At 47.7% G+C, this 24228-nt stretch overlaps 1 protein-coding gene and 1 long non-coding RNA gene across 2 annotated transcripts; one reads left to right on the top strand and one right to left on the bottom strand.

Moving 5' to 3' along the window:
* Positions 1–1112: 1112 nt before the first annotated feature.
* LOC122482885 (baculoviral IAP repeat-containing protein 3-like) lies at positions 1113–19698 on the bottom strand. The gene is made up of 9 exons (XM_043579174.1): positions 19588–19698; positions 12991–16059; positions 12782–12881; positions 11331–11409; positions 8460–8508; positions 6200–6442; positions 2194–2448; positions 1732–1773; positions 1113–1377 (listed from the first exon to the last, which is right to left on the bottom strand). Exons 2-9 carry the CDS (start codon positions 13901–13903, stop codon positions 1184–1186), a joined length of 1875 nt encoding a protein of 624 aa, XP_043435109.1. The 5' UTR covers positions 13904–16059; positions 19588–19698; the 3' UTR covers positions 1113–1183.
* Positions 19699–19805: 107 nt separating this feature from the next.
* Positions 19806–23756, top strand: LOC122482887. The gene is made up of 2 exons (XR_006297237.1): positions 19806–20062; positions 22241–23756. It is a non-coding gene; the product is annotated as an uncharacterized LOC122482887 (long non-coding RNA).
* The last annotated feature ends 472 nt before the right edge of the window (positions 23757–24228 follow it).

Here is a 24228-nt window from a genome sequence, read left to right as displayed (position 1 = left end):
TGGTTTTGAAGCCCTAATAAGTCTACAGGAAATGAAGGATAGAGAATTATGAATCGGGTGTGCTGAACACCAAAAAGTAACGCCAACGAGGAAACTGTGCTGCCCCGAGAGTACAGAATAAATTTATTCAGAGAACCGGGCGCTGGTTCCAAAGGCTGCTAATCCGTATACTTCCTAAGTCCCAGATTTCATACCATAGTGGTAAGACCCAAACGAGGGACTTCTCCCCGTGGGCAGGCAGGCCTGAGACTTCCCGAATGAACAAGCAAGCTCGGTGAGAAGGCTGTCCGATCTCCGCTCCCACCGCCCTCAGGACCCTGCAGGTGCAGCCCTGCAGGTGCGAGCCAGGCTGGGCGAGCCCGGTGCCCTCCCGGTGTAAACGCAGAAGCATCTTACAGAAGGGGGTCTCAGTACAGCTCAACACTCAAGAGGTCTTCAGGAGGATGAAGGCAGCCACGGAGGGGCCAAACCATACACAAAGATTTTCGGAACACGTGGAATGTTGGTGACTTTATTAAAACGTTCCTCACAGCATTCTTTACAAAACCACCAAGGCCCTAAAAAAATCGCTCAACAAATATCAAGACCTTCTACATACAGGACACTGGTCCAAAGTGCTCCCGATTCTTTTTTTTTTTAATTTAATTTTTTTTTTTATTAACGTTTATTTTTGAGACAGAGAGAAACAGAGCATGAACGGGGGAGGGTCAGAGAGAGGGAGACACAGAATCTGAAAGGCTCCAGGCTCTGAGCTGTCAGCACGGAGCCTGATGTGGGGCTTGAACTCATGAACTGTAAGATTATGACCTGAGCCAAAGTCGGACGCCCAACCGCCTGAGCCACCCAGGCGCCCCCAAAGCGCTCCCGATTCTTCATACAACTCCAACGTGTTTAAAATTCTGAAAGCTTATTTCAAAATTTTAAGTTTTACTTCACTTACGATTTTCAATAAGTATTGAGCGTGGAGTGCGCTCTCTACGCCTGTTCACAGGAACGAAAGCCCACCGTTCTCCTGCTAATATACGTATGGTTCATATGTGTTAGGTGTATGTTTATATAGAACGGTTTTCAGCTGCAAACAGATAAAAAAAAAAAATCCTCAGGAAACCAAATCAGTATAGAAGTAAAAAAGAGAATACGTTTAATCCGTTAGTTATAAAGTTTAAACAGTTTTGGATCCTCTTCACGACAGAAAGGTCCGGACGGTGCCCTTGATTGGGCCCCTGCAAATGGGGCATTTTCTGAGGGGAGGGGCGCAGTCTTGGCACACCACCAGGTGGCCGCAGGGAATGAACACTATGGACACTTCTCGGTCCAGGCACACTTTGCAGGTTCTTTCCTCCTGCAGCCTCCTCAGCTGCTCTTCCACTGGCAGACCTAACAAGAGAAAAGGATTTTCTTAATGTTTTTTAATTTTATTTTTTGTGAGAGCAAGAGCATACGCATGCGTGGGGAGGGGCAGTGGGGGGGGGGGGGAGAGAGAGAGAGAGAGAGGGAGGGAGGGAGAAAGAGAATGCCAAGCAGGCAGGCCCCTGTTGGGGGGGCTTGATCCCACAAACCGTGAGCCCGTGACCTGAACCGAAATCAAGAGTCCGATGCTTAACCACCTGAGCCCCCCAGGCGCCCCGAGAAAAGAATTTTTAATGACAGGAAACTTGCTGCTTCTGCTCCCATGAAAAGCCAAGAAAATAAAACCAATGTTTTCTATTGGTTAAATTAATACTATTTTACCTGAAACATCTTCTGTGGGAACATACTTTAGGTCCTGTTGCACTAAGGGAGAAAAGCAAAAAGCAGTAAAGAAAATGGCACTATAACAAACAACGTTAACATTTATTCACGGAAAACACATTTTTAAACTAAGAGCTTAGACTCTGGCCAAATGCTATACATAACCGTCGTAACATCAAGGCAATAAAAATCTTTTATCTTTTTGTGCAATTAATAGTTTATAAATTAGACTGAATTATTTTCAATGATCCCAAAGTATTAAGATGAAAGCATATTTTCTTTTTTAAAAACCTGAATTGAATTGAATTTTAGATTCCAGTGCGTTAACAATGCAATATTCGTTTTGGGCGTACGATATAGCGACTCAACACTGATTGATGTACGACACCCAGTGCTTGTCACACGAGGAGCGTATTTTCAATTGGCTTAGAAAGATCCCCCAAATAACTGTGCAGCACTCACCGAAGAAACGCTTGTATAACACAGGGTCCATTTCTAGGAGACAGTTTTTAAATATGGTGACTGCAAAACTTCCCTTCACTAACACAGCATCAATCAGCAATCTTGCTTGCAGAGATGTTTGTGCTTTCTGTGTAATAACACTGTGTTCTTGCTCAGTAATCACTCTGGCAGTTCGGAGACCATCCAGGATGGGGAGTACGGAAGTCAGATGTTGAAAGAGCGCCATTCTGTTCTTCCGGATTAATGACACATCATCTTTGTAAAAAAGAAAACAAACATGTTCCCACTGCGCTCACACACTTCCTTCCACGCCTACACGTAACTGCATGAAAAAGCAACATAATTCGTGATTGGTCAGGCAGCGCAGGTGGCTGGGGTCGGGCCACCTGCTGCCTGGGCCATCTTGACGATCACTGTGTTAAGCACTTTGCATCACATATTAATTCCTTCCACCTCCATAACAGCTGTCCCAGGGAGGCGCCCTGCCCCCACTCAGCAGACGAGGAACCGGAGGCACCGGGAGGCGAACAAACTGTAAACGACACACAACTCGCGAAAGTCAAGCACAGGCGGAGGCAGTCTGGAGCCGTGATCTGTGTTCCTGGACATTCTGAACAACTGCTGAGCCTTTAATCAAGTAACATTTAGAACCTGATAAAACTGAAATTCCAATTCAGTCTAGTCAACTTGGGGAAAGATAAAACCAGGAGATGAAAACAACAGAACGTTTATTTCTCAAATGATCATTCACCCGTAAAATTCCTTCAAAATTCCATTTTAAGATGAAATTTTAATTATTTCCCCAAATTAGACACGATGTTGCCGTTACTCAAATCTTTTTTAGGAAGTGGGGAAAGGCATTAACAGCGTGTTAAAAATTAAATCCTACTGGTCAGGGATACTCTCCTGTCTACAGGATCACCATATTCCCCTTGAAGATCTAGGTTTTGTACCTCTTGGCAAAATACTTTGCATTTCAAGATTCTGCAATTTTATTATCTCCTGGCAATAAGTTTAATCGTTATTTTGCCATGACCCATAAGGCTCTTTCTATAAAATAACTAATGACAGAAGTGGGGCTATCTAAAAAACTTATGTGGGGGAAATGACTGTTGGATTTTAGAAACGCTGACTCTGCCAAGTAACAGGACACAAAAATAGAATCATTTAATAAACGATAAAAAATAGTGCTTAGTCAAAAAGTCAAGGCCAGAGATACCCTATTTGAAGAGAGCTAGAGCTCTGGGAAAAAACTGGGAAATGGCCAGGACCGAGATTAGTGTGGGGCACAAAGAGAAGGCTCCACAAGTATGCGTTGAACAGAGGCGCAGGCAAGCCTTCGTATGTAAAGAGCAGAAGGAACAAAGAAGTAATGGCCAGAGGGCTATGACTTTGCACCTAATGCACTGGGGTAAATCCTCTGGTAGAGAAGTAGTGATATAATTTGCACCTGGTGTTGAAGTATGTTAGTTTTTCCATCTAACATTTATGTTTCTAATTACATTTTACTTAGACAAATGTAACAAGTTCTCTGAAATTCTCAAGGCTTCTAAAATTGGATTGCTAGTGGTTGAGGAGAAAAAGACTCATCTGAAACTCACAGACTGCATTCTGGCACGTAAGAGGGAAAGACTTGAATAGACCTTTGAAGCATGTTATTCTTGGTTCTGGAAAAATTATCCTAAGTTTATTTACACACCTGTCAAGAAATTACTTACCTACTGCTCTTGGAAAACTATAAAATCATCAGTAACCTGAACGGAGATATTTTTGTTCACTCATTCAAACAGTATTTCTGGGGCACAAACTATGTGCACAGTGTGCTTGCCAGTGTGGACATTAGGGTGTGTGGAGACACTAAGACATCTTTCTGACGATGTCAATTACTGTATATTGTTGACTGGGGTCATCTATGCAGACTGTGGATTTTCTTTGAAAGAAACGTAAGTGCTTTATAGCTGGATGCCCTCAGACTTTGAGAAGTGCTCGCTGGTGACTAGCAGCTGAATCGGAGCAGACCAGCACCAGGTCAAGCAGCCGTGTCTCTACTTCACGGTGAAACAGGAACCCTGACGAGGCCAGGCAAAGATGAGCTTGGGCTCTGTCACTGCCGTCCCAGGGGTCTGCAGACTGAATAATGCCTGCTTTGGTAAAGCTAGGATGCCGTCCTGCTAGGATTGGGTACGTCCGTCTAGGTTGGCCCTGAAGACAAAGCCACCGGAGCGGTAGGCTTGTCCAAGCACAGAGCGGACTATCTTACAGTCAATCATCCTGGGAGGAAACAGATCCCTGTGGCACTACACAAGACAAGGGGTGAACTTTTCTCATTCTGGGCTTTGGGGATACCAGGGGACCTGGGCTTTCGCAAGGGACGTTCCTACTCACGTGTGTAAAACGGCCACAACTTTGGAGAGATGAACCAGAACAGAAGCTAAGCAGATAGACGCAGGAAGAAGGCCTCAGAGGCACCGAGAGGCCCAGACAGTTACAGCCGTCAATGGCCATCTGTGACACAATGCTCTTCTGTTATCCCTACATCTCCAGGAAGAGCTTGTTAAAAGTTGCAGTCTGTTTTCAACCGTGTTGAAAACACTTACGGATCTGGTCCATCCTTAGCAAAGGGTGGCAACGGAGAGATTTCTCTTGGTCTAGGCCAGAGGGATGGCAGGGTCCAGAGTCGCCAGATGGGAATGCACATGCTTGGGGGAGGAGAGTTTTGCAAAGGAAGGCTGAGCAGAGATGATACAGTGGCAGACAAGGCTGGCAAGATAACCTGTCCCGGGAGAATGGAAACAGCATCCTAGACCTCCCCTAAACAAAAGACATCCCAAAGGGGAACTAGGTTCCTGTGTGGGCAGGTAGGAAACTTAATCATAACCCATACATTAATGTATGTTATTAATGTTATCATAATGTCATTAGGCTGAGACACACTGTGATGGTAATTTTAAAATACATACTTGCCCCTGATTCTACCCTAATTTATAGCAAAGGGGAATGAACCTAGGATCAAAAACAAGCCACGTATGATTACATACACAGTCAACGACCCAGAGTAAAAATATAAGTTAAGAAAATCCTTATCACTCAGGGCGCCTGGGAGGCTCAGTCAGTTAAGTGTCCGACTCTGGATTTCAGCTCAGGTCATGATCTCAAAGATGATGGTCAAAGATGAGCTTGGGCTCTGTTGCTGCCAGCCTGGGGGTGTGCAGGCCTGAATAATTCATGCTGAGCACTGAGGTAGAACCTGCTTCAGATTCTTTGTCTCTCCCTCTCTCTGCCCCTCCCCTGCTTGCATGCACACACACTCTGTCTCAAAATAAATAAACATTCAGGGGCGCCTGGGTGGCGCAGTCAGTTAAGCGTCCGACTTCAGCCAGGTCACGATCTCGCGGTCCGTGAGTTCGAGCCCCGCGTCAGGCTCTGGGCTGATGGCTCAGAGCCTGGAGCCTGTTTCCGATTCTGTGTCTCCTTCTCTCTCTGCCCCTCCCCCGTTCATGCTCTGTCTCTCTCTGTCCCAAAAATAAATAAACATTGAAAAAAAAAAATAAATAAATAAACATTCAAAAAGAAAAGAAAATGCTTTCATTCAATATATACATTTTCAATTTACTAATGAGCAATTCAAAAATATTAAAAAAAATTTTTTTAAATGTGTATTTATCTTTGAGAGAAAGAGAGAGAGAGCGAGCGAGCATGAGCAGGGGAGAGGCTGAGACAAAGGAAGACACAGAATCCCAAGCAGGCTCCAGGCTCCGAGCTGTCAGCACAGAGCCCGACACGGGGCCCGAACTCATGAACCACAAGATCATGACCTGAGTCGAAGTCGGATGCTCAGCTGAGTGAGCCATCCAGGCACCTCTCAAATATATTTTAATGTAAAAATTTCCAGAATTCAAATTCAGAACATTGAACATAAAATCTGATTGGACTATGAGCATACTTTCAGTAACTCAGAGACATCAACTCCATACAGAAAGAGACACTGATTACTAAATGCATGTACCTGATTCTTTCTCCTCAGTGGCTCTTTCTTTCTCCTCTTCCCTGATTTCATCTTCTGCATTAAGTAAATCTGATACAATATCGCTGACTGTTTTGTAATTCTCCCCGCTCGTCAGGATCTTGCTCTGAACGGTCTGCTTCACCAGGTTTCTACCGAAGCCCATCTCCAAGGCCGCTTTCACCACGGGTGTGTTCATCATGACGGCATCTTCGGAGGAACTTTCTCCAGGCCCAAAACGAACAACTACATAAAGTCGAGAATTTGGCACGTGTTGGGATAGTCTATATATTTTTGGAATTGAAAGTTACTAGTTTCAAAAACATAAAGTCCAGTAAAATGTAGAGCCATTATTTTGTCTTAACTTTGTTAAACTTAATGATATACGCGTTCAGTCACGAAGATAAGAATATGGAATATCGTATTCCGATACAAAATATGCATTCCCCAGCATAACTGTGAGTGGGAGAAAGAAACAGAATGTCGAGGATCACCGGCCACCAAACATTCTTTTCTCCCCGTGATGAAGGAACAAAGGAGCTTTCTAAATCCAGTATGTTTCATGTATTTTTCAAAGAGGCACTGTCCTCGCTCACTCCGTCGCCGCAGGGCCTCCTACTGAACCTCTCCTGTCTACTTCCTTCCCGGCCCTGCAACCAGAGTGACTGTCACACACAGATCCGACTGTGTCGTACTCCTTCTGAAACTCCATCAACAACTGCTTCGTTCTCACAGACACTCAACTGGGGCTTACAAGACGGCACCCAATCTGCGCCCCGCTCACCTCGTGAGCCTCATCTCTTGCCACTTTCTCATTCACTCTCTACACTCAAGACCAGAAGTCACAGACTGGCGGCTCTTGGGTCCAAGCCCGCCCGCAGTGCTGACCACTCTTAGCGCTGGCCGGCTTCCTTCGTGTAACTGTTCGCGATCCTACTTTTTTCTGGCCATACAGAATTTTGCTCATTTCTTCAAATGTGCCTGCTCTTTTGTGGGGCTTAAGACTTTCATGTGTTCTCTCTGCCTAGAATATTCTTGTGCTCCCTTGGCCATCTGGTTAACTCCTACCCTTGCCTTCAGTTCTGTAAGACAAGTACTTCCTCTGGAAAGCCTTTTCTGATCTTGCCAGTTTGGGTGACCCGCCCCTCGTGCACCCCCCAGAGCCCAGCACGCTTCACTTTTCCCGTCATATCCCTTCCCCTGTGTCCTTGTCTGTATCTCTTGCACTATTAGCTCACGAGAATAGGACGTATGTTTACCCTGTTCTCTATTTTTTCCTCAGAATAGCAGAATCACAATAAATATTTACTGAAGTGAATTAAACACTAGATGACAGAGTAGAACAGCTTGTTCAAATAGTGACTCTATCATCTTTTAGGTTTCACCTGTCTGAGCCTCAGGTCCCTACAGAAGAACGGGAATAATAATTTCTACCCTCTTCATGTCACAGGAAGAATATGTGAGCAAGCTAATGTCGTGGTGCCCGCGCTCCCACAAGGTCTGAGAACAAGGGTGAGGCTGGATGTAAGCAGTGTGTTAAAACTATAGATAGTCAAGTCCCACCCTTAGATACCATGACTCAATACAGTAGGTTTAATGTGGAGACCAGAAATCTGCAATATTTTTAAAAAAAATTTTTAGTGTTTCTTTCCTTTGAGAGAAAGAGACAGAGCACAAGTGGGGGAGGGGCAGAGAGCTAGAGACAGAGACCCAGAATCTGAAGCAGACTCCAGGCTCTGAGCTATCAGCACAGACCCCGAAGCGGGGCTTGAACTGACGAGCGGAGAGATCATGACCTGAGGCAAAGTCACATGCTCAACGGACCGAGCCACCCAGGTGCTCCATAATCTGCAGTATTTTTTAATGTTCTTCAGGCAAATATGATACACTGAAGTATGACAAATACCGACTTAATGAATTTGAGAATGCATTGCACAGTCCAGAGCATCATACAATGTACATTATTACTATTATCACATTTCAATCACCATAGTACCAAAAGGTTCTATTTAAATGCAGTAATTAGGGGCACCTGGGTGGCTCAGTCAGTGAAGCGTTTGACTTTGGCTCAGGTCACAATCTCATGGTTTGTGGGTTTGAGCCCCACGTTGGGCTCTGTGCTGACAGCTCAGAACCTGGAGCCTGCTTTGGATTCTGAGTTTCCCTTTCTCTCTGTCCCTCCCCTGCTCAAACTCTGTCTCTCAAAAATAAATAAACATTAAAAAAATAATTTAAGTGCAGTAATTATCATCACTATACATACTTGGTGACTCAGCATTTTCATCTTCTGTGTTGTCTGAAGTAGATAACAACTGCAGGGGAAAAAAGTATATAAATTAGGATAGATATAAGTCTTACCCTGTCCATTATAATATAAATGAGTCAAGAGATCTATTTTATTCAATTTATTGGAAACTGACTAGCTTATAGGCAAATGATTTTTTACCTCAAAAGCAATATTGCATCTACATTCAAAAGTAACTCTCTATGCCATAAACTATTCTTGATGAAGCCGATACTCATTCATGAAGGCAAGAAAAGGGCTGCACCTTCTCAGTGATAGGAGACAATCATTGTTTGCCTTTCATCCCAAACACCTGACATTTCCTGGGTCATCCTTTGGGATAAGTTGGACCCTAGATCAGTTCTACTGACTGTGGCTACAAAGTAACCCTCAAACTATTATATACATTCTTATCTGCTTTTCTAGGAAGATTATTTTCCTCCAGCACTTTGAATATTTCTTGCCATTCCCTCTGGCCTGCCAAGTTTTTGCTGAAAAATCCCCTGCTAGCCTTATGGGGTTTCCCTTTATATGCAAATATCTTTTTTTTTTTAATTGCTTTTAAGATTCTCTTTATCACCACTTTTTAATTACTATGTGTCTTGGTGTAGACCTCCTTGGGTTGATTTTATTGGTGGCTCCCTGTGCCTCCTACATCTGGATTTCTGTTTTTCCTCCCCAGAGCAGGGATGTTGTCAGCTGTTATTGCCTCACATAAATCTTCTGCCCCCTTTCCTCTCTCTTCTTCTTCGGGGATCCGTATAATACAAATATTGTTATGCTTGATGGAGTCTATTCTCATTTTGCATAATTTTTTTCTCTTTCCTGCTCAGCTTGATAACTTTCCATTCCTCTGCCTTCTAGGTCACTAATTCATTCCTCTGCTTCTTCCGTCCTGCTGTTCATTCCATCACCCAGGTTTTTTTATTTCATTTAGTGAGACTTTATCTCTGCTATGTTATTCCTTATCTCTATGTAAGGATCTCACTCATATTTTCCACTATTTTCTCAAGTCCAGTGAGTATCCTTATGATAATTGCTTTAAATTCTCCATCAGACTTATTACTTATCTTTGTTTTGCTTGGGTCTCATACTGTGATTTTTCTCCTGCTCTTCCATTTAGAACATATTCCTCTGTCTCCTCATTTTGTCTAACTGTGTGTTTGTTTCTGTGTGTTAATAAAGTCAGCTCCATCTCCTGCTCTTGAAAGTGTGTCCTTATGAAGGAGAGAACCTTCCATGTCCTGCCGTGCTGTCCCCTGTTCCCCAGAACCTGGCCCTTCAGGGGCATGTCCTGTATGTGATGTGCGCCCTCCTGTGGTGGCTGAGCCCCCTCTGCCTTAAGTCCAGTCGTCCGCACAGGGTGTCTTTGCCTGTTGTGGGCAGGGTTTTGTCCCTGGGCTGTTTGTGGGCCAGTCTGGGGCCACCTTGGGTTTGAGTTGAGTCAGAGCAGGGGTTCGCCAGAGATGCAGTAGCACCGGCCTTGTGCTTGTTGCTCCCTGAGAAGTTTGTTGGTGAGCAGGGCCTGCCGTCAGACCAGATGTCTGCCCCCTCCACCCCCACCCACTACCGCAGCCAGTTGGGACCGGTATCTGTGGTTGTCTTCCCCTCCCCCTGGGGCGGGACTCATCTTGGAGTGGCACTGGCCCTCGTCGGGGCTGCTTGCGCCCCGCCAGGCTTGCAGCCCCGGTTTGGATGAGCTCCGGCCAAGAGCATGTTGGATGAGATGGATCCACAAAGCGCAAAACGTGGTGTTAGCAAGGTTCATGCTAATCTTCTGGTTGCAGGGGACCCACAGCACGGGGACTGGGGTGGGCCCAGCAGAGGGGGTGGTGTGATTTAAGCAAGTCAGGTAGCAAGTGTAGGCGCTGCCCTGGTTCCCACAGGTGGCCACGTGCTTATGCTGAGGGACAGAGTAAGGAAATGGTGCCTGCCAGCTCCTTGGTTCCTAGAGAAGTCCCTCAGTGAAGTCTGAAAGGAGTAAACACTTCTGCCTCCCACAGGCCCCAAACTGCTGCTTAGTACTCTCTATCTCCGCGGGCTGTTTGTTGTGCTGTCGAATGGTGGGGACTCAGTTTCCTCTTACCTATTGGCCGTTCCAGAGCTGAGCGTGCCAATTTTTAAAATTCCAGGTTTTTAGTCCTGATGGTTGTAAGAACTCACAAAATTCAGCCCTTCTGGTTTTCAAAGCCAGATGTCACGGGGATTCTCTTGCCCACGTGGGATCCCTGCTGTGAGGGTCTGTTTCTCTCCCCCTTCTCTGCACCTGTGGCTCCCTCTCTCCCGCAGATGGCCTGTAGTCCACTGAGCTGCCCACTGCGTCCCTGCCCTTCCTGCCATCTTCCATGTGGCCTTTTCTCCATATTTAGTTGTAGAGTCTGTGTGGCCAGTCTTCAGGCCACTTTCTGGGTTATTTACTGATGTGGCTGTTCTCTAGCTGTATCCGGCGTGGACGAGGTGAGCTGAGGGTCCTCCTGCTCTGCCCTCTTCCCAGCAATCTCATTCCAGGAAGAGGAGAAGGACCAGTACAATTCTCATTCTCACATCTTTTCAAGAAAAAACTGTATAGTAAAACTATTACATGCCAATTTTTTCCCTCAAATAATTTAACTTACTGAAACCTTGTTACAGAAATACTCAGAGCCATACCTTAAATATTATTTTTCTGTAGGTCTCTAAATCGCCATCTGTATGCAAAGACTAGCTTTAAGATCATGTTGGGTATTATAAAAAAAAAATGAAACGTATTTTTAAAGCAACTCTTTGTCTGTTCGCTAAGTACTCCTCTCTGTGATTAGCAGAAGATAATTTATCTGTTGTTGACCAATGATTTGTAAAAGCCACCCATACCTGTTCAAGGAGACAGGGGTGACTGGCTTGAATCTGACTGATGAACTCGTGTCCTTTGATTCGTATCAAATACTCACACCTGAAATACGAACAAAGTTAAGTCTGGGGGGTTGTTTTAACCCCATTATTTGTAGGCAGCTAAGTATTTCCAGTGAACATAAACGTACATATCAGCACTTAACATTCATTTCACACACGGGAAGAGGCAAGATGCCGTGAGAGACTGCACACAGTGCCTCACCGACGCTGAAGCTACAAGGCTCATGGGGCTCTCAGTCTCCACTGGGAGCTCCCGGCTGTGCTCTTCAAAATTTCACAGATTGCCAAATACACTCTGAACACTGAGAACAGAGTCAAGAGACAGGGAGAAAGTTCTCTAATAAATAATGCTGCTCTCTCATAAACCCTGCATGTTTAAAAGTTAAAAATACACGAAGCAGAACAAGAGAGGAATAATGAGGAAGGTGAACACATTTTCTAACAAGACAGATGGTCCCAAGTCAGCGGTTCCTAGATCACACACACCCACTGTCACCCAAGTATAAAAGGAACCCAGATTCATCCTTGTCTTTATATATTCTCAAAGTTCCCGCAATGGAAAGCTAGGAGTACTTCTTAGAAACACTAGAAGTTTTGACCGTGAACAATACCATCGGAAGCCTCTTGACTTCAATTTCAAAGCAAGAGCACAAATAAGCATGCAATAATCAAAAGTAAGTGTAGGAACTGACAAGGAAATGTTCTGTAGTGATCAAAGAAGGAGAGATGTGTCTATATTGACCCGGATCACCCTATTTAATACTCCAACCTGCTTGGTGCTTCTGATTTTTCTCACCATCCTGTTTTCTCTCGTTGTCTGTAGCACTTACTATCTTCCGACATGCTACATAATTTATTAAGTTTTTATGAAGTGTCTGCTTCTCTGGCTATTAAGTTAATGTGTGAGACCAAGGATCTTGGGTTTGTTCAACTGAGTATTTTAACCCCCTGGAACACTGCCTGGCAACAGATGATCAATTAACATGAAATGCTGAATAAATGGAAATATGTCCAAGACATGAGGCTAACTGAAAAAAGGTTTCAAAACGGTATATATAATATCTAATTCACTTAATACTGTATACGTTCATCTACCAATGTACGTATGTTTCAAGAGGTGTCTGGAGGGATATTCACTAAAATGCTCACTATGGTCCTCTTTAGATAATGAGGTTGCTGGACTTTTACATTTTCTTCTCTGTACTTCTCTACGAGGTGTGTACACAGGAAACCATAAACCTGTATCTTCCGTCAAAACGGTTAAGTTATTTTTCTAAGCAATTCATCCTAAATTTATTCACGAGTGCATTTTTGAAAGAAAGACTAAAGCAACAGCCGACTGTCAGGTAAACACAAATAACCCGTCCCATAACGATGACAAACGTTCGCACGGAGGGTTTCAAAACAATCACCTTGGAAACCACTTGGCGTGCTCCACCCACGGGTCGTCTCCTGATTCCCAGCAGCGCAGTCCACCGTCGCAGCAAAAGCATTTGACGTCATCACTGTGCCCTGAAACGAATTTTGGACCAAGACTCGTGAATACACACAAGGTGCCCACTACAAGGAGCTAAGGCACAACACGCGGGCCGTTCTCCCGCGACCGCACGAGGCCCCTCACCCATGTAGTAGAAGCCAGCCAGGGCCAGCTGCTCGGGGAGAACAGGCACGCTGGGGGGCCAGCTGCAGAAGCTTCGGGAGCGGGCCGCGTGCGTCTGCATGCTCCGGTTGGACACGGCGCACCGCAAGGTGTCCTGAAGCCGGCTTTCTGCGAACGGGCAGAAGGGGAAGTGTCTCAGGTGCTCTGACAGGGCGTCGTCGTCCGGCTCCCAGTTACTCAGTCTCCCGCCGCAGGCGAAGCAGGCCACCTTGTCCCCAGGGCCCAGGTAGTAAAATCCAGCTCTGGCCAGCTGCTCCGGCAGCGGGAAGGTCAAGGGCCAGCTCTTGAACGAGTGCAATCTGGCTTCCTCGGCCTCCATCGCACGGTGGTGGGGACTCGTCCTCCGGGGACAGAGACCTTGGTTTGCTCTGAAGGTCCCAGGGTTCTGCGGGAAGGTGGCGCAGGAGCGGCTAGGACAGCCCCCGTTTTCCACGCCGGGAGGCGGCAAGAGCCTGGAGCTCGTCCCTGAGGAAGGACAGGTGGGCTGAGAGGGGGCCCCGGAAGTGCTCACCGGATTTAGACTCTGGATGAAGCTGCAGCTGGGGTACAGCCTCCGATGCTTCTCCAGGGGACTGTCCCCCTGCTTCCAGTTGTCCAGCGTCAGGCCGCAGCAGAAGCACCGGACCCTGTCCTTCCGGCCCGTGTAGTAGAACCCGGCCCGGGCCAGGCTCCGCTCCGAGACGGGGGCGCCGGCGGGGAAGGCCGAGAACGTGGACATTCGGTACAGCTCACACGAGTGGTCGTATTTCAGCCCTGACACGGTGCCGCCTTTCAGCAGCTTTGATGACAATGTGCTGTTTGCTCCGACGTTCATGACGAAACGGACGGGGTGGCAAAGGGACCAGCCTTTCTCTGGGGAGGTAGCTTTGTGCATGGCTCTGGACGGTGGTTACTTTTATCACTAGGCGGACACCCAGAACAGGAAGTCTCTTGTCCTTCTTTCCCTCTGTGTATTCAGGGCTTCCGCACGGTGAGATTCTAAGCTCGACGCTGACCCGCGGTAGGGGGAGAGTGTGTGCAACTGCACTTTTCCATAATCTCTACACACACAGCGCGAGCACGATGGCACACGGCACCTCGTCGTGGAAATCAAACCCCTGCGCACAAGCGGGGAGCGCTTCAGGTCACCAAGATGCCACTCGGCGTCGGGCACCCCTGCAGGCAGGGCAGTGCCTCGGCGGGGGGGGGGCTTCACGGTGCCCGGCTGGCCTGAAGACCAGGCGTGGGGCTCACACTGCCAGCCTGTTTTCGGGGAGGAAACCTATGCCCTGTACGTGCTCCACAGAAAAAAATCCAAGCTATGTTTATTTTGCTTTTTTTTAATTATGAAATTTGGTAGTCAGAAGAAAAGAAAAGCGTAAGACCTGCCTGAACAGAAGAAACGAGTACATGGGGGTCATTTCACTGATTGTAGGATGTATCTTTTTAACACCTCTGTTACCAAGAGGTATCTTTCAGCTAACAAATACCGTATTTTAATTAGCAGGGCTTTTATTTCTTGGAACTACATAAAATAATGGTGTGTTTTCCAATTAGTGACATCTTAGATGCGATGGAATACAATCTATCCCAAATCGTGCTCAAATTAAGTAATTTTTCTTCCTAGACTATTTGTAATAGGAAAAACAAAACGATCTAGAATTTTCCTACAAATGAAGAGCTGAAGTGGGAGCAGAATTGGCTGATGCATCTTAAGTCCTGTTTCAAAATTACCTGAACGACAATTACTTCCCATAGTCAGCAGCTTGGTTACTTAGTCCTAGTGATTCCAGGAGAACTTAGCAAACTGAATACTGTATTTCAAATAAATCCTCAGAGAAGAACGTGTTTGTTCAACTGGTCTTTTTAGGCTCAGCTTCACGCTGTTGAAAGACACTACCAAATCTATTCTGACAATGGATTTGTTTCTTAAAACAGTCAAAAGTCAGAGGGCTGAGTCTGTACGCTAAGATGAATAATCGAAGTGTAAAAATGTGGCTTTGGTCAGAAATCCCAAAGACAGCGCACCTTGAGCCAGAATTCATCGCAACAAGAAAATAATGAATTTACGTTGTCACAGTCGCCTCCTTTTGCCGAACAGAGACCTTGTGAAAGTTCAGAGTTTCTCAATTACGACCAGCTATCAGTAAAAAGTTTCTGTGTCAGTAACATGAACAACAACCTGCAAACGGGTCTTCGTGGCTTCTCTAGCCGTGATTTCTGCGCAGTTTCCTGGGTCCCACAGGTGTTGGGGTTTCCCCTGCGACTTTGGCTCTTTACTTCCAGGTGGTATGAGAAACGTAGCTCTGTTCCAGGGATCAGTTATTGCGTCTAATGTCAGCAGGGGACAAAAATTTTACACATTACTGCAGAAACCCTTCCGGGGCTAGTCACTGTGTCTGTGTACATCTGTTCTTTTCCCAAAATGGACCATCCAGCCATAATTCTCACTGTCATCCTTCTCAGAGATAACAGCCCATTCAAACAAGCCGAACTTGAGACTTTTAACACATGCACATTCAGATAAGTGCTTAGATCATTCCTTTACCAATCGTCCATGCTAGTGTGCCATACTCGACACTTGGGGCACCGCAAAGTCTTGTTCTGGACATTTCTTTGTCACCATGGAAGTCTCTTGACCTGTCAGAGGCCTCACCTGTGTGCTTCTCTAACTTAGTAGAGGGGTGAATATTGTTCTAGATAACTGTCGCTCATTTTCAGATCTGTACCAAACACAAGTTCCTTCTCTCTGTTCTGTTCTGGCTACAATCACTTCCCTTTATATCCACCAGTCAAGTTCAAAGACGAGATCATCATGACTTTGTAGTTACACCTCATGCCACTAGACTGTATTGCTTAAAATTAACATCCTTTGGGATAATAAAAACTCCAGTTCACACTTAATTTGTTTCTTCATGCACAAAACTACCTCCCAGAGATCAGACTAAGTCCCTTTTAAGGGTATTAGGCCTCCATTTTGAGATGTTTTGATGTATGGGGAAAAAAACAGAAAAAATCTAGAGGTAGAACACTTTGCCTCTTTTGTAAAACCTGTTTAAAACGAGAAAAAGACAGTTTAAAAATTTTTTTTTTCAACGTTTATTTATTTTTGGGACAGAGAGAGACAGAGCATGAACGGGGGAGAGGCAGAGAGAGAGGGAGACACAGAATCGGAAACACGCTCCAGGCTCTGAGCCATCAGCCCAGAGCCTGACGCAGGGCTCGAACCCACGGACCACGAGATCGTGACCTGGCTGAAGTCGGACGCTTAACCGACTGCGCCACCCAGGCGCCCTGAAAAAGACAGTTTTAAAAGTCAAATACCTCACAGATACAACACAACGATCTCCCTGTAAACATGTTCTTCAAGCCAGAGCACTAGTGTTTGCTGATTGGCGACCTTGCCCAACACACGGTGCTGTGTGATGCACTGCAGAGGCCACGAGATCCCAAGTGAAAACCAGAGGGCTCCAGCGGGTGGCCAGCAAGGGTATTATTATGTTCGGCTTTCACAGAATTGGGTCTCGGTATTTTACTCATTTTTTTCACTTTGGATTTTGAAATGAATTCATACATACAGAAAAGTTACAGAAACGGGAGGGTTCCCACATACCCTACGCTCAACTTCTCCAAAGCTACTATCTTACATGATCGTGGGACAACTGTAGAGGCCAGGAAATTAACACGGATACAGTGCTGTTACTTAATGTACTTGCCCTGCTTCATTACTAACACTGTTAAAAGTAAGAGATTTCCCATGACCCTAGATCCCAGGTCCTTGTGAAAACCAGACTGCCAACAGTGGGTGACAAGCGGCCGGCGGGCACACAGCGGCTTCATCTTTCACACAGGGCACACGCCCCGGCCCTCTGATACGGATACATTTGTCCCTGAACTGGAACTGTGGTTTTTCTCACAGGACGGTCAGCAAGGGAGTGAGACTGCTCTAATACCTGTGTCTGTCAAAAGTACCAAAAATGCAAGGTGGACAAAGAGAGACAAGTTTGGAGAAAAATGAGAGTCCTCTATTTGTGGAGAAGAAGAATATTCCTACATGTCAAATGCATAAATAGAGTGGGGTTTTGCTTAAAAGAGACACCCCCAGATCTGTTCGCTCTGTCACCTGCCTGGCCTCTATACATCCGAGACTGTGAACTGCTCACACAGGCCTTACGCTGAAGGAGCCTGGGGGTGAGCACAAGGCACATGCATGCCTGCGGAAATACAGGCAACAGTTGTATGATAAAGTACAAAAAAATGCCCACCCCAGATGGATTCAAACTCTCTTACCCTCTTCCAGCACGCAGACCCCCAAATATGCTGGGGACCCCTGAGGCCTCCCTGCAAGCTTGAGGACCTCCACAGCCCTCCTCCCAGACCGGGGATCCCAATGGCCTCTTCCCAGGCTGGGGACCCTCACGCCTCATGCCCCAGGCTGGGGGCCCACAGTCTCCTCCCAGACTGGGGATCCCAATGGCCTCCTCCCAGGCTGGGGACCCTCACGCCTCCTGCCCCAGGCTGGGGACCCACAGTCTCCTCCCAGGCTGGGGACCCCAGTGGCCCTCCCCCCAGGATGGGGCCCTCCCCTGCGGCCCTCCCCCCAGGCTGGGGACCCTCATGCCTCCCGCCCTAGGCTGGGGACTAGCACAGCCACAGCTCTGGTGAGCTAGGCAGCTCCTTGGCCCCTGCAAGTCTGCAAACCTGCAGGGCCCTCCTCAAATTTCTCCTCCACTGGCCCGCATCCTGTTTGCTAGACTGCTGTGCCTTCTGTCAGAGACCTTCACTTCCACAAACCCATGCCTTTCTGCCTCACAACCTAACCGCTGCCTCAGAAATCCTGCTCTCCGCCCCAGTCCCTCACCCCTTCCTCTCTGCGGACCCTTCCCTCGATGTAGCAAGCAAGCTTAAGCCTGTCTCAGTTTCAAAATGAAAACACCAACAAAAATCCTCTCTCGACCCCACTTTCCATTCTGGCGACTGCCGCAGACCCCTGGACAATGCAAGGTCAGGGGCACCCGCCCCTCTCCCCAGGCTGTTGAAAATCTGAACATAACTGCTGACTCCCGAAGACCTTAGTAACACACTACAGTTGACAGGAGTCTTACCGATGACACTCGACTAATGCATATTTGCATGTTATATGTACTATGCACTGTATTTTTACAACAAAGCCAGCTAGAGAAAAGAAAATGTTAAGAAAACCAAAGGAAAATACATTTACAACGCTGTGCTGTACTCAGGGGAACCACAGGCACATAAGGGGACCTGTGCGGTTCAAACCCTGCTGTCAAGGCCCAGGTGGTGCCTGCGTCTCACCTTGTCTTCACCGCCAAGGGCCTCGGGGGAGACCCCCTGTTCAATTACATTCAGCCAGCACCACTTAAAAGTGCTGTCGATATTGTTAACGCCAACGCCTTCTTCCCCACAACCAGTGGAAATTACATTTGGCCCTGGCGCCTCTTAGATATGTCCCAGGCCCCTGGCTACTGTCATGCCACCCTCTGGGGACTCCTGTCTCCTTTCTAGCGGTTCCTTCACAGAATCAGCCTCTTCTTACCCTTAGCGTGACGTGGGCAACCTTCCTGATCCCAGGGCTGGTGGCCGTCTCTACCGACTTGGGCGCTTGACAAATGCACAGCTGTGACCCTGGCCCCTTTCTGCCTCCCCGGACTGTGAGCTCCTCCGGCTCAGAACCAGGTTTCAGCCCTGGATGGCCCACCCACTGCCGGCATCCACCGGGCACCGTGCGGAAGGCAGACACGAAGTTCAGAGTGAATGTTAGCAAAGTTGACTGAGCGCCGGGTGATGACAACGCCCTCACGGTCACCGGCACAGCATTAAGAACATCAATTTTACAGTAATGACTCCCAAGTCTGCTCCCCGACGGTTTCATACGAGGGTCTGAAGTCAGGCTTCCTACGTTTCCACTCAGGTAACCGAGACCGGAGGGGTGGCCTTGGGCAAGAAAACGTCCCTGAGCCTGAGTTCCCTCATTGTCCACGGAGATAATAACGGTACCCCTTTCTGGAGACCGTGAGATTGGAACCCAAAACCACTCACTCAAGGTGTCTACAGGGTCCCGGCACCGACCACCGGGGAAACGACCAGAAATCTAACTCTCTGTGCCACCACGTGCGAACATTCCAACAGTCGTTCCCCCGCGGGTTTGAGCAGGACTCGACTGGGGCCTCCCTACCAAGCTGTGGGGCGCCCTGTCCCGCAGCTCACTGGGCATCCACCGAGGCGCGGGGACACCTCCTGGCCCTGGGGTCACCCCGGCCGCGAGGGCCTCCCACCGCACTGGCCCTCCACTGGCTGGCGCGGGGGTGCACACGGCAGGGGCTGGGGGGGGGCATCGACCCTCGCGCTCCACCGCACGCCCCGTGAACCCCCCGCCCGCGCGAGGGGAGGTCCGCGCACCGCACACCCGCTGCCCCGTGGGCCCCTCGCCCGAGGAGAGGCCCGCGCGCGCGCGCACGCACGCACGCGCGCGCCCGGCGACCCGTTACCTCCTGCCGCCCCGGGGGAGGTCCGCGCCCGCGCACACACGCCCCCGCGCCCTCGCGGCCCGTCGCGCACCTGCCGCCCCGAGGCCCCGCGCGTGCCGGCCGCGTCGTCGGTGGCCGCCGTCGCCCGGCTCCGGTGCGCGCCGCAGGGCGTCGCCGCCTTTTAGCGCCTGGCGCCGACCCCTCCCCGCCCCCCGCCCGTCCGTGCGCCCGCGTCCGGCGCAGCGGCCGGTGCTTTCCTCGCGGGACGAGGGGGAACTCCGGGGCGGTAACCACACGCACTTCCCCCGACCGCGGCCTGGCCAGCCCTCCCCGCCCCCACCCCGGGGGATTTCCGCGACCCCGGGCACCCCGCCCCGGGCGGCCTTTCAGAGGGCCGGCGCCGCGCGCTCGCGCCCGGGCAGCGGCCGCGTGCTCGGGGTCGGCCCGGTCGCGCGTCCCCGCCGGCGGTCGCAGGAGCGAGGGCGCGGGCGGAAGCGCGGGTTCCCCGTGGGCCTAGCTGCAGTGCCTGGGACGGCGGCGTGGCCTTCTTCGTTTCCGGTAGCGAGGTGTGTGTGTGCGTGTTTGTTTTCGCCTGGTTGGTTGTTTTTGTAACTAGGGTGGGCCTGGCTATAAAAAAAAAAAAAAAAAAAAAGTCCCTTCCTTTAGGCTCTTGTCCCGCACCGGACAGCTCTCAGTGACCGCGGTCCTCTCCTGGACACCGGGGTCTGTGCACCTGCCCTCCCTCCAGCTGCCCGGCGCACGCGGGGGGACCGCCTGCCGGGTAGCGGATGGATGGGGGCGCTCAACCGACTGCCCCGCCTTCCAGCACAGCTAAGATGGTCAGGAGCCAAAGGAAATCCTGTAACGTTATTCGGGAATTCTTCCTCCCGTGGAAACAAAACGGACGCCCGTTCCATTCGGCACCGTCAGCACGGGCTGGGGCGTCTTCAGGATGCGGTGGCTCCGGCCGCCCAGGGCAGTCGGGGCTCCAGCTGGAAGGGGCCAACGTGACTGAGTTCATGTCACGGGGAAATCGCAGTCCACTTCCCACCCTGCCCGGTTCAAAACCTGGCAAGACGTTTTCGACTCACCTTGGAGGTGACTGAAAACCTTTTTTGTGGGCGTTACATGCTTTTGATCTTGTAGCCACCAAGAGGATTTTTGAAACACGAAACTCCTCTGGACATTTTTAACTTTAAAGCATACAAGTTGTCACGGTTGCGAAGCACCTGCAGAATGCAGGCATAGGTATTTTGGAACACAGTGGATCCCGCCCTCTTTTCAACCGATTGGTCGAATACAAATACCACAGCCAGCCATTCGATACCCACCATCGTCCATTAAACATCAGCTCGGCTTCAATAACTGTAAATATTATAGCGTTGCGTTTTGTCCTTGAACATTTTACTGCCCCCACAGATTTTTATTTAATTTTATTTGTTATTCCAATATAGGTAACATACAGTGTTATATTAGTTTCTGGTGCCTCCACAGTATTTCCACATATGTTTGCAAGGGGCAGCTTTATGATCACTCTGGCACATATTTCTGAAACAAAATGTGTATAAATTGAAATTCGTTTTTTTCCAAGCAAGGCACCTGGGGGGCTCAGTTGGTTAAGTGTCTGACTTTTGGTTTCGGCTCAGGTTATGATCTCATAGTTCATGGGTTCCAACCCCCGGCCTCCGGCTCTGTGTTGACAGCACAGAGCCTGCTTGGGATCCTCTCTCTCTCTCTCTCTCTCTCTCTCTCTCTCTCTCTCTCTCTCAATAAATAAATAACACTTGAAATTATTTTTTCCTGTGATCAAAAGGCTGTAAGTGTTAATTTCTCTTTGACTGCATTACTGATACTAGTTTCAATACTTATTATACAGTTGGTCAAAACAATACGGATCAGGGGCATCTGGGTGGCTCAGTCAGTTCAGCGAATGACCCTTGATTTCAGCTCAGGTCATAATCTTCGTGGTTTGTGGGATTGAGCCCTGCATCGGGCTCTGCACTGACAGCACAGAGCCTGCTTGGGATTTTCTCTCTCCCTCTCTCTCTGCCCCTCACCTGCGCGCTCTCTCTCTCTCAATAAACAAACTTTAAAATAGTTTTAAAGATTTAAAAATTAAAAAATGTAGATCACAAATGTTGATAATTACTAAATATAAAAAGTAAAACACTATTATAAATGCAATCTCACTGGTGGTGTCAGCTTATATTTGAACAATGTTCAACTGTGTGTTCATCAGTATTACCTATTACTAACTAAAATAGGGCTCAGCATAGATTCTGCTCCTTTTATTGCTAAAGATTGTAAGTGTTGAAAACCTTCTTTACATAAGTAAGTATAGATAGGACCAGAAAAATGTCATTTGTCAATTTTTCACAATATTTTGACCTCCTGTTTTATACCTCCAAAATCCTTTAATGATCTTTAATTAAAAATAGTAATTAGTTACTAGCAGACAGCTCAATTTTGTTGAAATCAGTGACTTGGAAACCACAGGCCCTTTGTTCCCAGAGAGAGTTGCCAGAGTTAGCAAATGAAAATACAGGACACCTCATTAAATTTAAATCTGAGATAAAACAACAAATAATTTGGTGGTATAAGTTTGTCTCATACAATACATATTCATTGATTATCTTACATTCAAATTGAACTGGCTGTCCTAGATTTCATCTGGCAGCTCTATACCCAGATTTGAGAGTCATTCATGTTCTCAGCACTAATGCCAATTATCTCCAATCGTTCAGGAAGACTTTACACCTGGGGTGAGACGCTATTTTGCAAGCCAAGATGGGTGAGCACGAAGCCTTCTCTTCAAGAAGAGAGCCCCACGGTGAACAGGTTGGTGACAAGGCGGGACAGCCTGGCCCCCTTCGCAGCTCTTGTTTTCAGGCTGATCGGGTTTAGGAAGAGCCCCATGTGGACTTGAAGCACCAGGCTGTCAGTTCCTTTAACACGGAGTTCCCACTTGCCTGGGGCTAATCTTTGTGAAGACGTGGTGAGCCTGCCCAAGGGAGTACCTGTCCCAACTGAACGGCCAACATCCTGAGGAATCCCGGTGGGACTGGCTTTCCCAGGTGCTTCGGGCACAATGAGAGTGGAGAGGAGACCTACCTGCCAGGCCCGGGAGTGCATAGCCACGTCTCCTCCGCAACATTTCACGCAACTTTAACGATGGATTTTTAAAAAATGTTTACTTATTTATTTTAGGAGAGACAGCAAGAGAGAGAAAATGGGCAGGGGAGGGGCAGAGAGAGAGAGGAAGAGAGAGAGAATCCCAAACAGGCTCCGCACTGTCAGCACGGATGTGGGGCTTGAGCCCACAAACCATGAGATCATGACCTGAGCTGAAAGAAAGAATCAGATGCTTAACTGCCTGAGCCACCCAGGCTCCCCAGTGATTGATGTGTTAAAAATAATTGTTTTCCTATAATAATGCTAAGGTGCACAGGAGCAAGGCTGCATGTATTTTGTTCAGCACACTATTCTAGTACAAGCAGGGTACCTGTCAATAGGGAGTGCTCAATAAATCTCTGTTGACTGAATGACAAAAACGGACTCAGTGTATCCACTCGGACCCTCTCTCTCCTAAACCTGCACCCATTTTTTAAATAGTGAAACATAACTTACCTTTTCCCTCCCAACTCTGTGAATATCCTGACTATTTTATATAAAAACTCCACTGTTCCTTGCAGCACCCAAACATCACCTAAATATGTTTTGTCTCCAATACTCTTGTACACACAGAAGGAAGCGAGGAAATGCTTCAGGACAATGACAAGATACACACACGAGGCCATTAGTATCTGGTTTACAACAGCTTTCTTCTGCTGTCCCTGTCTAAGCAGGGTATGAGAAGCGTGTTCACCCCATTCCTGGTTTGGAACTTCTAGGACTCTCAACTGTGGTGTGTTCTCATTATCCTATTCTATTTAAATCAAGTTTAAAATATCTGTTTCCCTTGGGGGCGATCATGATGAAAAAAATACTCCCTCTCTGGAAGGAATTTCACGTGGTCGTAAGTGCTCTAACAACTTCAGCGCCAGTCCAAGGGTGTTTCACTCTAAGTTAGTACATTTTTAGTTAAGGAGATACATAGAAATTCTGCCCCGGAGTCTAGAACTGAAAGTAAAAGTGAAATCTAACAGAGGGGACATGGTGTTCCTGATTCCAAAGCAAATACGAGAGTCACTGTGAACGTTGGGGATTTCCTGGTCTGTTGGCAACTTGGTAACTTGCAAATAAAACACAGATCAGCCTTGATCAAGTGCTAATGAAGAAGTTGCCTGGAAGTGTCTGTTCGTGTAGACAAAGTGATGACGCTGGGCCTCCTACATGGTGGCTTACTTTTGATTTCTTTGTCCTGACAGCACTTTGCCCGTATAATTTACATTACACAGTCAAAGTGCACACATCTTACGTGCACAGCTCATGAATCTTAACAAATGTGTATACTTGGGGGACCACCAACCAGACCGATACCAAGAACACTTTCCCACCACCGCAGGAAATTCCTTCATGCCTGTTTTCGGTCAATACTTATCTGTATAGCCCGGCCCTCCGCCTCAGGCACTGTTCTGGTATCTTCTACCTCAGCTTTGGTTTGTCTGTGCTCACCCTTCACACAAGTGGAATTGTGTGGTGTGCACTCATAAAGGCTTCTTTCACTAACTATTTGTAGTTTCATCCACACTGTACCACATCTTAGCAGTTTGCTCATTTTACTGACAAATGG

The sequence above is a fragment of the Prionailurus bengalensis genome, chromosome D1 (genome assembly GCF_016509475.1).
Source record: "Prionailurus bengalensis isolate Pbe53 chromosome D1, Fcat_Pben_1.1_paternal_pri, whole genome shotgun sequence".
NCBI lineage: Eukaryota > Metazoa > Chordata > Mammalia > Carnivora > Felidae > Prionailurus > Prionailurus bengalensis.
This window is presented reverse-complemented; position numbering and strand designations above follow the sequence as displayed.

What these genes read in the sequence shown, in the direction of transcription:
- LOC122482885 (XM_043579174.1), bottom strand. Translation starts at nt 13,903, where the DNA reads ATGCACAAAGCTACCTCCCCAGAGAAAGGCTGGTCCCTTTGCCACCCC. An exon ending in GGCTGGCTTCTACTACATGG is followed by an intron (nt 12,882 to 12,990) that starts GTGAGGGGCCTC and finishes AATTCGTTTCAG; the next exon opens with GGCACAGTGATGACGTCAAA. An exon ending in TCCCACAGAAGATGTTTCAG is followed by an intron (nt 1,378 to 1,731) that starts GTAAAATAGTAT and finishes TTCTCTTGTTAG; the next exon opens with GTCTGCCAGTGGAAGAGCAG.